The sequence below is a fragment of the Acipenser ruthenus genome, chromosome 1 (genome assembly GCF_902713425.1).
Source record: "Acipenser ruthenus chromosome 1, fAciRut3.2 maternal haplotype, whole genome shotgun sequence".
NCBI lineage: Eukaryota > Metazoa > Chordata > Actinopteri > Acipenseriformes > Acipenseridae > Acipenser > Acipenser ruthenus.
Window position 1 is genome coordinate 24687689 of NC_081189.1, and position 16418 is coordinate 24704106.

General features: G+C 37.0%; 1 protein-coding gene across 2 annotated transcripts in view; it reads right to left on the reverse strand.

Annotated features, from left to right (window-relative positions):
• Positions 1-16418, reverse strand: part of LOC117408833 (putative histone-lysine N-methyltransferase PRDM6) — a 45117-nt gene that overhangs the window by 17281 nt on the left and 11418 nt on the right. For both annotated transcript variants that reach the window (XM_034014174.3, XM_034924686.2), the window contains exon 4: positions 1677-1804. In XM_034014174.3, coding sequence (XP_033870065.1) covers positions 1677-1804 — 128 coding nt within the window. The remainder of the gene's footprint in view (positions 1-1676; positions 1805-16418) is intronic.

Here is a 16418-nt window from a genome sequence, read left to right on the forward strand (position 1 = left end):
ATACTTCCATTTATGCAAAATCGTGTCAACAATATTATACCACAGAAAAAAAATCAAACCATATTTACAGACAATGGATGCAGTAAAATGGAAATCTGATGGAACAACCAGCAATGACTAGCACTGGTGTATGCTGGTCACAGCTGGGGCTGTGCAGGTTCAGAAGACTAGCGGCAGGTTCAGGAGGTACTTACTGTAAACTGGTCTGAGAAAAAAAGGTCCATTAAAATGTCTCTCCTGTATAAAAAGACAGCTGTTTGCTGTCCACTCTCCTAAGTAATGCAATTGCTGTAAACCTTGTCTGAGATTTTATATACCTGGCCAGTAAATACTTTTCTCAACTCTTTGCTGGTCACCAGCTAACCAGCAGTTGCTGACAGGGCAACACCTGGGGTGGGTTTGCTGTGTTTTCTCTTACCCTTATTTTTAATGAAGGGGTGTTTAATAGGAATCACACTTTTAATTGATTGATTTTTATTTCAAAGTCCCGCATAAAAGATTAATTCTCAAACTGAATGCAGTAGGGATTCAAAGAAATGCATGCACATGGATTAGGGAGTGGTTAACATGTAGAAAACAGAAAGTACTGATTAGAGGAGAAACCTCAAAATGGAGTGACGTAACCAGTGGTGTACCACAGGGATCAGTATTAGGTCCTCTGCTATTCCTAATCTACATTAATGATTTAGATTCTGGTATAGTAAGCAAACTTGTTAAATTTGCAGACGACACAAAAATAGGAGGAGTGGCAAACACTGTTGCAGCAGCAAAGGTAATTCAAAATGATCTAGACAGCATTCAGAACTGGGCAGACGCATGGCAAAGGATATTGCTGCTCTTGAAAGAGTGCAAAGAAGAGCGACCAGAATTATCCTGGATTTAAAAGGCATGTTGTATGCAGACAGGCTAAAAGAATTTAATCTATTCAGTCTTGAACAAAGAAGACTACGCGGCGATCTGATTCAAGCATTCAAAATCCTAAAAAGTATAGACAATGTCGACCCAGGGGACTTTTTTGACCTGAAAAAAGAAACAAAGACCAGGGGTCACAAATGGAGCTACAATAAAGGGGCATTCAGAACAGAAAATAGGAGGCACTTTTTTACACAGAGAATTGTGAGGGTCTGGAACCAACTCCCCAGTAATGTTGTTGAAGCTGACACCCTGGGATCCTTCAAGAAACTGCTTGATCAGATTCTGGGATCAATAAGCTACTAACAACCAAACGAGCAAGATGGGCTGAATGGCCTCCTCTCGTTTGTAAACTTTCTTATGTTCTTATGTTCTTATGATGCAAATCATTTACTTAAGAGGACAAGTAACCCCTTGCTGGTCTATGAGCTTGAATGACCTATTTGTATACACATTGAGGTTTTCAAATGTGTTATTCTTGTATAATTATCAATGACAGAAACAATTACATTGTAGACTGACCATGGTGGAGGTACTGTGTGACTAAATTATCTCATGCTGTCTCTGATCATTGTGCTTGGCTTGAGATATTTCTTGAGTGAGAGATTTCTTGAGTTTGTACTTGGACTAAGTTTGAGTTTTCACCCACATGATCTTAATGGGACTTCCTCTTCACAAAGGATTCTCTGTGCAGTGCTGTTCAGCTTTTGACATGCTGTGAACCACTAGTGGGCGAAGTAGGCCATCCAAAAACAATACCCTACCTGTATTGAACCACCATCATGTTCTGTTCCCCACAGTGCCTTGCACAGCGGATGTACCTCATCCAGCTAGACTTGCTGGGTTCGCTCCCATCGATAAAGTGCTGTAATGTCCCTTCCTGGTCATATATCTGCAAAACAGTTCAAAAGGTCAAGTAGTTAGACGGAATCATCAGCAATCATTCTCACTGCTGCATCTGTGTCTCTAAGCTGCCCGTCGTGAAATTTATGGCCTTGTGATTTGTCACTGCCTTCAGGAAGAACACAGATTGTAAATTAAGCATTTTTCTACAGAAAGAGATCATCACAATCGCAACTCAACAAGTGTCTTCCAATTGTCCAATCGTGTCCCAATTGTTTTTTTGTTTTTTTAAATTTTTTTAAAGTCTAGTTTTTATTTGTATGGTGTTATTTTTCTTTTCTTCATTGCCTTAATTTGATATTGATATAGGTATAGCTGTAGAACTTTGACAGGCATAAGAAGACAGATCTAAAGGGAAAAGGTTATTGGGGATCAGATACTATACTTTCAATATTATAAGTCACATCCCTATTGGAGCCTATTAGCAGCAACTACACTTATAATTTCACTGAGAGTGTAGATGTTGCACCTAGAATGTCAGTGCCAAATAATTCTAAATGTTTAAACCACAAAAGAATCTACATAAACAGCTTAAATGCATTAATATCGCTTTGTTCGCGGGCCTGACACAGCAAAGAGTGTGGGAGAAATACTCTTTCAACTTGATTAGCGGGTAGCCACGGAACAATTGTAAAAAATAAAACAGATTCAAAATCAGCATTTCGTGTTATTAGGCATGAAAACATGGCATCTTGTGATTTAGAGCTGGTGATTACACACGCTGAGAGTCTTTCATCAATGCTGTGAAAAAACTTTATAAAATAAAAGAAAGGAGGAAATAACACAAATGAAAACAGTTAGGAAGCTTCTGGGTGATAGCTGCCAACACCTGAAACATCTTGAGCAGAACAGAAAAGGAAGAAAGCTTATTCGGGGAGAGGCCTTTTCTTTTATACAAAACTGAAAAGTATAGGTTTCTGTATTTTTATTTTGAATTTTGGGGTTCTTAACAGTGGATACACTATGTAACACAATTTTTGTTCCTGGCTAGTAAGTGTTATTTCCTAATTGCTTATGTCTCAAAAGTATAGAAAATGGCTATTATTCCCCACAAACTTTGCTTTTGTGACCAGGACAGTGATATTTTGAAATTTACCTATTTCCAATGAGAAAACGGGCAAATTTGTGTCTTTTCGTTCACATAAAGTCAGGAAAAAACAACATATGAATCCAAATTAACATGTATTTATACTAAAGTAATACAAAAATGACTACAAAAGATTTAGAAGTGAGTAGTTTTTCGAGATTTACGATTATACTGTAAATCACTTTCACAAATCAGCCCCCAAATGTAGTCTCCCATCATGTTCTCGTTATACTGTCCTTCATTGACAGCTCATCCAGGAGCCTCAAAGCCGTGCTGCTCCATAATTGTAACAAGTACCCGTCTCTTCCCCTGGCTCACTCGGTGCACCTCAAAGAGGATTACAACAGCATCAAGACCTTGCTGGACGCCTTGAAGTATGATGAGTACGGCTGGGACCCCCGGAAGGTGCTGATGCCACCACTGCACATCAAATTGGGCCTTATGAAACAATTTGTCAGAGCTCTAGATAAGGAGTCGGCAGCCTTCAAGTACCTTCAAGACTTCTTCCCTAAGCTGTCTGAGGCAAAGGTCAAAGCCGGTGTCTTCGTCGGACCACAGATAAAGAAGATCCTGGAGTGCAATGAATTCCCCAAGAAGCTCACTAGTAAGGAGAAAGCGGCTTAGAACAGCTTTGTCGCAGTGGTTTGGGTCTTCCTGGGCAATAACAAGGCCGAAAACTATGTGGAGCTGGTTGAGACTCTGGTGAAGAACTACGGCACAATGGGCTGTAGGATGTCCCTCAAAGTCCATATCCTTGATCCTCATCTTGATAAATTCAAGGAGAACATGGGAGCGTACTCGGAGGAGCAAGGCGAGCGCTTCCACCAGGATATACTGGACTTTGAACGCCGCTACCAAGGACAGTATAACGAGAACATGATGGGAGACTACATTTGGGGGCTGATTCGTGAAAGTGATTTACAGTATAATCGTAAATCTCGAAAAACTACTCACTTCTAAATCTTTTGTAGTCATTTTTGTATTACTTTAGTATAAATACATGTTAATTTGGATTCACGTGTTGTTTTTTTCTGACTTTATGTGAACGAAAAGACACAAATTCGCCCGTTTTCTCATTGGAAATAGGTAAATTTCAAAATATCACTGTCCTGGTCACAAAAGCAAAGTTTGTGGGGAATAATAGCCATTTTCTATACTTTTGAGGCATAAGCAATTAGGAAATAACACTTACTACCCAGGAACCAAAAAAAATAAAAAATTGTTACACAGTGATATTAATTGAGAAAATTAATTACGGTTTTCACAGACCCTGATTAGCACTAATCTTGGACTACCTTACCTATTGTTAGATAACAATGTACCTACAGTATGGTAACATTTGGGGTTTGTGAAACTAGCTGTAAATGAATGACATAGGGTCCTTATTGATTAACAAATACTTAATTGATTTGTATGATTTCACAGTCTCGTGCAAAATATAGAGAGCAATGGTTTACACTGTTTTTAAAGAAACTGAAAAGACAGCCAGACTGACAGTGGTGGCATGACTTGTACTGGACCCATCATTTGTCTTATGGGTATATATCTTCAGCATAGTCTTAACAGGGTGTGGGTAGAGATATGTTATGAGGAAACATATTTAATTAATGAAACATTTCACTAACAAAAAAAAGATGTTGTGGAAGAAAATCACATTCTGGCAGCCTGTGGTTATATTTAACAGTAATAGCTTCATTCTTAAGCTTGTGTAGAGAAGCAGGTTGAGATTTGGTGTGTTGAAATGGGTAGATGCAGTTACCTATTTTAGGATGCCACCTGGGATTTACCCATGACCCCCAGAATACAGGTTGTGAATCTCTGTAACAGTCCATTTATTAGTTGCTCTATACCAAATAATATGTTTCTCAATTAACATAGCATTATTTTGTTGAGAATTAATACAATGGCTGAGTTTATATGTGTTGTTATTGAAGGTTTGTGGTCGAAAGGTTTGTGGTCGAAAAAAACAGCCACAGAGAGGGATAGGGTACAAATCTCATTTACCCCTGACCATGAAACACAGGAAATTGACACCAATTTTCACATGGAAACCCGCATTTCACATGAAAACGTCCACTGCTTCCAATCCAGACAGCCTTGGGAGCATACGTGGAAGGTGTCTGGCACAGATCTCTATAACCCTTTGTCTCTGCCGGTTTTCAGCCATGGTGAGCTGCAATACCTGGGTTGGACAGCTGCATTTTATACACCTCCAAGTTAATTATCAAATTGTATCTTAATGAAACGGGAGATAAAGTATTTTAAATTATATTTACTGCTAACGACAGGCTACCCCACCAATGACGTGAAAAACAATTTGGGTAAGATCAGTAAAAAAAAGTATTAAACGATCAGACACAAGGCATTTACAAACCACAGCTTTATTACACCAATTTAACACTGCGCCTTTAAACAGTTTAATTAAAACAAGATGTCACATGGCACACAACCATGGATTTCGTGATGAGATGATCTCGTGTTAATGTTCTCTGCACATGTAAACACCTTTTCTGTCATTTCCATGCGAAACAGCACGAGAACTGTGCGCATGGCTAATTTGCATATGAGCTCCTTCCTTTCCCCTTCATTTGCATGACGTCGGGTTGACAGCTGCTCTTGTCAAGTAAAATACACTGAGCCCATGTAAATCGCAAGAGGGATAGAGTCATTTCTTCTTTGGCGCGTGCAAACTGTCTCGAGTTAAATTAGAACACACATGTAAACTCCGCCAATGTCTTTTTAAAACTTATTGTATATTAAGGACTTTCTCTCACTTTTACTATTAAATGTTTTCTTTTCCTATTTATACTTAATACAATATATATATATATATATATATATATATATATATATATATATATATATATATATATATATATATATATATATATATATAAAACAATGTTTGCTTTCCTGTATGCTAGGGATTAGGTGTCATTTTTACAGTACAATGCAATCTGTTAAAGCAGTTACAATGTTGTATCCTTATCACTTCTCCCCTTCCTCTCACCTTCACTGGGGTCCTGAGCAATTATGCCATTCAATTTTATATACAGTAAACATCCATATGGATTATTTATTTATTTATTTTTAAATGTAGTAGTCGACCAATAGCTCCCTTTTTTTATCATTTTCTCCCAATTTAGAATAGCCAATTATTTTTAGGCTCAGCTCACCGCTACCACCCCCGCGCTGACTCGGGAGGGCGAAGACGAACGCACGCTGTCCTCTGAAGCATGTGCCGTCAGCCAACCGCTTCTTTTCACACTGCAGACCCACCATGCAGCCACCTCAGACCTACAGTGTCGGAGGACAACGCAGCTCTGGGCAGCTTACAGGCAGACCCGCAGGCGCCCGAACAGACTACAGGCCACCCTGGCCGACCTAAGCCCTCCCCACCCCCAGGGCGGCGCTCGGCCAGTTGTGTGCCGCCCCCTGGGAGCTCCCGTCTGCGGTCGACAGTGGAATAGCCTGGACTCGAAGCGGCGATGTCCAGGCTATAGGGTGCATTCTGCTCTCCACACAGAGCGCCTTTACCGGATGCACCACTCAGGAGCCCCTACATATGGATTCTGACCTCCAGACTTTGTATAATCAAGGGCTCTGACCAAAAGAGGTCTTCTATATTCAATTATAAGGGCCTAGAACCAATATCAATATGCTCATCTATTTGAATACAACACATTGTTAACATGATTTGGAGTGGTGGACAATTGTGCTAAAAACGAATATTTAGTTAATCATGTAACACTAAAGGAAAGGCATATATCTGAGGCTTGTACAGTCTCTTTCAAAGTTACAATCGTAAGAATGTAAGCAATGTATTGTCATTTCCATAGTGCAAGGCAATCCAAGACAGAACTCAAGTAGATATGTAAATACTATGATACTGTTGACATAGGGACCTAAAAGAAAACAAAAACATTCATTTTTAATTTGAGTTATTTAACCAGAAAAATCCCTTATAATGCACCATCATTTTATTTATGGGTTATATAATAATTCAACTACGTACAATGCTAAGGGCATTAGATCAAATAATTTGACTTTAAAACTGGTATTGTTTTGTATTTTGAAAGCTATTTAAATATTTAAACAGTTTTTTTTTTTTTTTTTTACTACCAACCTGGACATTGTTGGTATATTCATGAACCACCTGCTGATGAGCAGCTGTTTCCTTTTACACTTTCAGTAACCTAGGAGGGGAGGGGAAACCCTTAATGACTTCCACACATTGTTCACCGTCATGTGTACGGGATACAAATCCAGCCTGTGCTAATCAAGTCACACCTGAAACTGGCTCAAAACTCTCATGAGTAGCTGCTGCTCAGAAAGCATGGCAGGCATTTACTTTACTAGCAACATTAAACTTTTACTTGAACATGTCTTTCAATCAACTCATGACATAAAGATGTCATGTTGAATTGTTATAAACATTAAATGATTTGTTAAACTTGCAGATAATGGCCACAAATTCATTTAAAATAGCTGTTATTACTATGGTGGTCCACAGTACTTTCGTTCATTTTAAACTTGTGGCCATCTCATTGGAAAACATAAGGTATTCCATTATTACTCATGTGTAATTCAATGGGAATTTATATGAATTTGTAGACATATCTTTAAACAGTTACCAAATCATTTAACCCAAGTAAGATCTACTTATTTGTTCTTACATTACAGTAAACATTCCTGGTTCCCATGCACCCCAGTGGTATGAGATACATTATTATTATTATTTATTTCTTAGCAGACACCCTTATCCAGGGCGACTTACAATTGTTACAAGATATCACATTATTTTTACATACAATTACCCATTTATACAGTTGGATTTTTTTTTTTTTTACTGGAGCAATCTAGGTAAAGTACCTTGCTCAAGGGTACAGCAGCAGTGTCCCCACCGGGATTTGAACCCACGACCCTCCGGTCAAGAGTCCAGAGCCCTAACCACTACTCCACACTGCTGCCAGCTACATTGATCCTGATCTTTAATGTAGCATTTTAAACACATTCAATCTGCGTTCTATTTGTAGTAATAACAATTTAAAGACCTAAATAGTTCTAAAAAAGACTGTCCATTAAAATTAACCCTGTAAATACTGATTACAAAATTATCCTACACATTCCTTGAGCGATAACAACTTTTTGCAGGGCTATGTCGTTGGATAAGATATTAGCAACAGGAGCACACAAGCACCTAGTGGGTGGAGGTGTCTCTTGTTCTCCGTCAATATCTCACTTATCTCCAAGGGCGGCAGGGGCCATCACTAGAAAGTGGACCATCAATCAATCTGTGGTCTTCTTCAGACATGTCACGGCAGCTGATCAGAGGGAGACGTTGGGGGAATCAGCTTTTCATTATCAGGACTTGGTCTGTGATTAGAACAAGCCACTGAACCTTTTACTTTTCACTTGGAAAAAACGTATCCACTGGAAAAAAAGTCCTGACAGTTCATTCATTTTGCTCTGCTGCGGAGCCAGACGCTGTTTGACTGGTGGGTCCCACCCTCTTTGATGTTGTACTCTTTCGAGAGTACCCTGCTGTGAAAAAAATCCTATCCTCCTGAATTAGAGAGAAATATTTCTGCACCCAGCTGCTAAATGTGACATGTTTGCCATTTTTCAGTTTACTGGCTCGATGCCAGCTTTTTTTTTTTTTTTTTGCTCCTGTCCTGTCTCTCACTGTCTTCATAGCAACAGCATCCATTATTTGCTGGCCCAATCAAATTTATTCTCTATGAAGATCAAAGAACAGTGACTTTTTTCAGAGCAATATTCAAGCTGTGAACCGGTTCTATTCGGTTCATCTGGATCTTGTTTCCGTATCAGCATTGAAGTATATACTGTACTATGTTGAAATGTCTTTATTACACATAGCTCCTGTAAATAGGCTAGTAAAGGAAGACATTACACAAAATAGGAATAGATTGTCACCTACCTGTGTTGTTTCTAAATGCAGTTTATTGACATATAGGCAGAAATGCTATACAGCTGTTTGTTATACTGCATTCAAATGATATTAACACTATTATTATTTATTTCTTAGCAGACGCCCTTATCCAGGGTGACTTACAATTGTTACAAGATATCACATTATTTTTACATACAATTACCCATTTATACAGTTGGGTTTTTACTGGAGTAATCTAGGTAAAGTATCTTGCTCAAGGGTACAGCAGCAGTGTCCCCCACCTGGGATTGAACCCACGACCCTCTGGTCAAGAGTCCAGAGCCCTAACCACTACTCTGCACTATTCTGCAGCCATAGCAATTACTGCTATTCAAGAATTTACCACATGCTCATGAGTAGATATGATTTTTCTGTGCATTAACACTTAATTGTTATACTGTGTATAGTTTTGTTTCTAATAAAAGATATTTAGCTCAAACATAACAAGAAGACTGTTAAGAATACATAAATCAAACTGTGCTCAGCGTGAACACTGAAGTGTAAAAACGTTAATTTTCAATAATATTCTATTCATATTTTATATATCATCTAACATAAAAGTCCTTTATACATCCTGATAGAAAAAAAAGGTATTCAAAGGAGCTGAACCAAGGAAGTGTTAAATGATGGGCTGTTAATAAAAAAGGGTAAAAGCTAACTCCTAAATACTGGTCAACACAGAATATAATTGCTTTCGTGATTAAACTGCTGTACTCAAATGCACCAAACTAGCAGAAATAGTTCCTCTGGGGATGGAGATGTTATTGTATAAGTGAACGACATTTCTTTAAGCCATAAGATCAAGAGCTCACTGCACTGATATTACCTAACTCAAAGTGCATTACAGTTCATAGAATTGTGTGTGTGATCGTGACAACTGTATGCAACTCAGTAACAAAGAACATTACGAAGCATTGCAGGAAATGAGTACCAAACACACTTACCATGGGAAAAAAAGAAATGTATTGAGTAAATGACATCCAAAAAATAACATTTCTAAACAGGATCCACATGTTTGTCAGTTTACAGATTTTAGAATGTAAAACAACACTCGTATATGTGGAGCAGTTACTTGGTTATAGTACTACAACTGTAGCAGACAAAAGCATTACTGCCTAGGAATATTTAAACACAGCCTCCTAGTACACATCTCATTACAAAATACTTCTAAGCGTGATGAATATGGACTGTATTCCTCAAACTGTCTAGCAGTGTAGGAGATAGTCAACTTGTTTAATTAAATTGGTAAAACAGTATGTATCAATACTGTAGCTAAGTTTTCAGCAGTAGCACCATAGTAAATGATATGAGATCAAATTTAAATTCTGCCATAAAACAAATGTCAGATAAGCATTTATCTGCTAAGCATTTGTAATGAAAACAGAGATTATTTTAAGTGAATAACAAAAGAGTATTAAGCCAAAATAAGATATATTAAAATCTCTTAATAATTCTTGGGGTCAGAAAACATAGACCTTTTTTAATGTTTCTGATGACAGAAAAGCATGTGGTTGTCCTTTTGATGCTCAAAGCAAAATACTTATGAACGTGAATGTAATAAAATATGGTATTAATATAGAAAAGTATCATATTACTTAACACATATAATATGTCCTAACCATAGCTTTATCCAGGCCAGTTTTCCAAAGAAAATAGCTACAGTTCATCATAGAAACCTGAACTTTGTCTGACCTTTATGAATGAATTTTAAAATTGAGAACAAATGTTAAAACAGAATGAATATATATATATATATATATATATATATATATATATATATATATATATATATATATATATATATATATACACATAAATAGAGAACCCATTGTCACTGTATCCATTACAGAGACTCATAAAACGACATTCTTCAAAGACTATGACATTCCTAATCAATGCTATTAATTAACTATTCTTTAAGCAAGCATGTTATATACACCAACCATCAGTGATTCTGAGTCCATGGACTCGAATTTCATGCAATCAAAAAAAAAACAAACACATATCATACTTTCGTATCCTATTAAATAATATTAACAGAAAATAAATAATCCCCAATTCAACATATAATCAAAAACAGAAGAAACAGGTATTTGTGATAATGGGGTCTATTTCAATGATCCAAATAGCTGCAAGTCTAAAAAACATAGCTCTTTAACTCAATAATAATCTTGCTGGAGTTTCCCCTAAATGGGGATTTACTGACCCAGTTAAAAACCAAAAAAAAATCCTATAAATAACTCCTAAAAATAACTCTGTATGTTTCTACACAAAGCTGGTATTGTGTTTTTATAGTCATGACCATATTGTCCTGGCCTTCCCACCTTTACAGTTCCAGTAGGTCATAATTGCTATGACACAGCTAGCCAGTACTGTGCTTGCAAGTTTCTCTAAGGGCATCACCCAGCCCTGGTCCTGATATTCTTTAATACAACTTTGCCAAGGATAATTTGTCCAATGCTACAGTTTGACACAAAGCGCCACCTCTACAGTATCTTCCAGGTTCTGTGTGGCGCTCAGGTCTTGCAAGCAGTCACTGTCCCACCCCCCAGCATGCTTTGAAGCATAAAGTGTGTGGATCAGGTCTACAGGATATACTGGATTTCACACAGCAAGTCAAGCTGGGAATCCTACTCACAATCTCAAGCATAAAAACCACGTGTTTACTAGCATGATAATGCTTTGTCGAGCCTATATTTTTTTTTTTAATGTAACCACAAAAACCACGTTGCCTGCAATGTTTTTATTTTATTTTATTCAGATTTGAATGATAATGTAAAACCCTAGAGGGGTCAAATTACCCTCACGTGTCGAAAAAGTAACCACATAACCTACTTAATGTCAAAAAACTTGAAGATAGGACTTAGAAAAACAGAAATCCGTTCAATTAAACATTCTTACAAGACACGGTTCTCCACATATTATTACAGTAGAAACTATCCAGAAAGAAAACAGCACTAATTTAATTATAACTGTACACTTATCAGAGTGGCAGGTCAGGAGGTTACTCATGCATTCAGTGAACCACTGAAACGGCCAATTTGACTAAACGGTCTCCAGTAACTGTATTGGCTCTCTTTCCCTGGCCTCTTGAAGACGTAATATATTGCAAAACACCCAAGAAACACTATCAAGACAATTTAGAACTAGGACTGCTTCAGTCTAAGCAAGTCCCTGTGTTAATACTCTATAAAAAAACATTTAAATAGTTTTTTTAGTTTCTCTGACAGGAAAACCATAACAGATCACACCACCCTTGACTCCAGAACTGTACATCATCCTGTCAATATGTAAACAAACACATAATGGCTTGTATTTTTACAGATTCTGTAAATATCAGATGTAATTTATCACTCGAGTTAACCATAGTGACAGGAGGAGATCTGGATAGTATTTTACTTTATTTTAAAAGACTGCTATGAAAAGCTGGAAAAAAAACGGAATAAAAACAAGCTAAACTAGCTGCTGGAGCGCTAAACTCCTGTCTTGTCTTTAAGTTTCTATTTCTTTTTATTCAGATTTTCCAGTAAAAATGTTGAGTTAATGCACAAATGTAAGTAACACATTATGACTAAATACAGATATTATTATGAAGCCGAATTTTTATAAATAGTTTACAGTATAGTATGCCACAATTTATTTAAATAATTGTTTGAAAGTCTTAATGTGAAATGCTTTTTATGTATGATATTATACAGTACACACACACATCCTATATAAAGTATACATTTAAAAAAACATAACCCTAACCCTACATGGTAGCACTGAACCCATGGTGAGTTACTGAAGTAAAGCCTCTTAGTTCATGAATAATACAAAAATTAAATGGTAAAGTGCCATCTTTATTACTACAACATACACATTTACTACAGTAGCTTTTAATAATGGAACACACAGCGGAGTTATGTACAGCATGATAGTTTACCCTCAAACAAGATTTATACCGTTGCCTTTTGTCTCAACTGAAACTCAATACCACTGGTTCGAAGCTATGTTATGGTTAAAACAATTGACACTCGCTGCTCCTAATTAAATTATGTGCATACAATGCCCCTTTTATATAATTTGCTAAATAATTAACAAAAGCAAGTTACCAACTGTCAGTTTGTAAGTTAGGACTTTAAAAGCATATTATTGAGTCTGCATCTCTAATCAAATAAATATTTACCACTGTGATTTGCTGAAATTATTTACCTTTCAATATTAATCACAATGAGAAGATAAAGTGCTGGCTAAAACAAATCTTCCAGTCACCAGGAAACAAATTATAGTGTGGCTGAAAAAAATCTTTTCAAACTGACTATGCAGAGTGGCTTGCCTCTCACGAGTCCCAGCTGTCATATCAATAACCTGCCTTTTTATTATTAATTTCTAAGCATACCTGACCTTGAGATGTCTGCGAAAGCTAAACAACCTTTTGTAGAACGGCATCCTACTTTATCATGGAGGGACATTGTATATTGGAGGTGAACCCTGTCAATTGCCATTGCTGAAATCTGTCTATACCACACTGAAACGATCAATTTTGTAAATGATTGCAATAATCAAGGAAATTGCCTAATTTATAAATCCTTGCATACAGCATTTTAATGGATCCCCTTACTTACTGCTGATGTCCTAAAAGCTAAATGAGTTGTTGTCCTGGCTGTCACTGCACAGAATGATATGGGTGGTCAACCTTAAATGAAACTAAAGGTCATGGATATCGGAGCATCCGAACACCCAGTGGACACGCTGCCTTCGCTGCATGGGGTTATTAACCCTATAACACTGTCCAGCATTTCTGTTGCACTTCATCAGCATCAAGTGCATTGAAGTAAATCGGAATATGTTTAAAAATCAGACCGTTTTTTTTTTGTTTAAAGAAGAATCCAGGAATTTCCTTTTCAGAACTGCAGGGTCGTGCCAATGTATTTGTTTTCCTATGACAGTGTAATGCTTCAACATTTAAAATAAAAAAGGGTACCATAAAGCTTGTGGAGTCTTCTAATATGCAGTGCATGGTTGCAAACAGATACAAAAAAAAAAGTTTCACCCTAAAATTAGGAACAGATAGAAAATGGAGTAAAAATATATTTTTTGATTTACTACTAAACACTGATAAAAACACTCCCAAAACAACACATAATGAAACAATGAACCCTGGAAATGCTTTTTTAGTTCGTTTTTCTTTTATATTGAGGAGGGTTTGTACGCTTTCTTGAATACCAAACCTTATTTAATAATCAACAGCAGCTTAAAACCCTTTAAATGAAGCACAAGTTAATGTTTTGTGTATCTGCCCTAGTGAATACAATATGTACATTGCTCCTTTAAGGGTGGCAAGCCTGACTGGCACATTGTGCTTTTACATAAAGACCAAGACATTTATTTATGCAATTCAAATCAGGATATATCACACACATATTTACATTCCAGTAGCATCCTGGTGGTGGCAGCAGTGATGCAAACTGTTAAAGCACATTGGTAAACTGTATCTAGTGTAGTTTATATTTTTTTAAAAGAAGAAGGATCCATAATGAATTAAAACAATATGTTCAATTAAAAAGCAATCACTGGTTGCCTTAGACAGTGTTTGAGAGTGCTGGCATGGGGAACTCCAGATGCAGTGAGATGCCAGATATAGTTTACAGGACCTGTGTTATGGTCACAAAAAGAAGTACATAATATAGCTTCTCAGTTTTTAATCGAGGCAAAAGAATGGCAAACCTTAAAGATTGGAGCAAATTCCCCCTGTTGATGAGACTGCACCAGCAATCAATGAAATGCTCTGTTTAACGTTCAAAAGCAGCCATCTGAAATCAGTGCAAAAGGCAAAGTGATGGATTCCACACAGTAATCATACTGCCTGTCTGGCAGCAACGCTGAATAGTACACCTAGTTTACTGTATGTTGAGGAAGCACTTCTCTGACAGATTACATATCCTTTATCAAGGATGTATTTCTTACTTCTGTAGACAAAACCAAAGAATGCCAGGCTGTAAATCCAGCTGATTAGAAAGCCCTGAACAACCATGACAAGACGACCACCCTGGGGTGGAGAACCAAATGCTGTATATCAGAAGCCTGTACAAATAACCATCTTTCATCCCTGAGATTCTCCTTCTATCTCATTTCTGATAGCAACCATGTTTTACAAAAAAAAGTATTTGCTCAGTTTCTTGTGTTGTAATTTTCAATATATGTTATACGTGGGATTAGCTTTTAGCAAACAGCACATAAATAATATATATTGAAGTGTTGTCGTCATGCAAACTTGTGTGTGTGTGTGTGTGTTTATCCTTCGTGAAGTTGTTTGTTACACAATGAAAGTAAACCATTTGGTAGTCCGTGGAAGTTGGATTTACAATGCTTTTCAATGACAGGTAAAGCTTAAGTGAACCTACATTTAGACACCGGTGCGAATAAATGTAAATTACAGCCAGGGGGTTTCTTGCCTTCATGTTTACTTTTCCTATTACTGGTACCGAGAGATTGCAACTCTTAGTCAAACCTTCAGCAATTGATTCCAGCCAATAGTGTCTTGTCAGTGCTTTACTTACTGCTCAATCTCACTAACCTGACATTTATGGTGTACTGATTGGCCCCTGTCAGAGATGGTGGTTGTAAATTCACTTTGAAAAGCTTTGTGTTAACAGCCAGGCTCTGAGGAGAGTATGTACAGGCTGGCTGACAATTGCTTGACCCTCTGCCCTTATTACAGTGAGTAAATCAGACTTTGAGCCATTAGACTGGAGCCTGAGGAATACGCCAAAAGGATTGACATGACTAAAGGTCAACCTCTGTCACACATGTGCAACAATTTGGATAATGGAATTCTGTAACTTATCTAACGAAACACTTAAAAGTGATGTACAAATTATGCTGGCATAGACTTCTACAGAACTAAGATATGCTAAATATTTACTGCTGTGTCAGCTACACCATGGCTCGTACAGGATAAACCACTACACCTATACAGGCGATTCAAGCTGGGGAAAAAAGCACTGATAGAATTACAAGTAAGGTATTTAGTTTAAAACTACTGCTGAATGTAATATTATTACTAAACATTCCAGACTATGTCTTATCTAAAAAATACACAAATCAATAAAATAAAACGTATTGGTATAACTTTAATTTGAAACCTGAGCTAAGAACATAAGAACATAAGAACATAAGAAAGTTTACAAACGAGAGGAGGCCATTCAGCCCATCGTTTGGTTGTTAGTAGCTTATTGATCCCAGAATCTCATCAAGCAGTTTCTTGAAGGATCCCAGGGTGTCAGCTTAAAGCCACAGTTATCCTTTTGAGCCAAGTCTCTTCACCCCTTAATTATTTCTCATCAGGAGTTCAACTTTATGTGAGAAACACTCTATTGTAAACAAGGTGTTGTGCCCTCCTATAATAATGTATCATTGTAGTGGTTTGTGGTTGCATGGTTTCTATAGAAAGCTATAGAAAGCAGAAACAAAATGAAAAAATTAACAGTTAATAAGGGATTCTGAGAACTACTTTCCTTCAGAATTAAAATAAATAATAATCTGCAGAGAATTACAGTTTAAGAGCAAATTGTCTTCTCT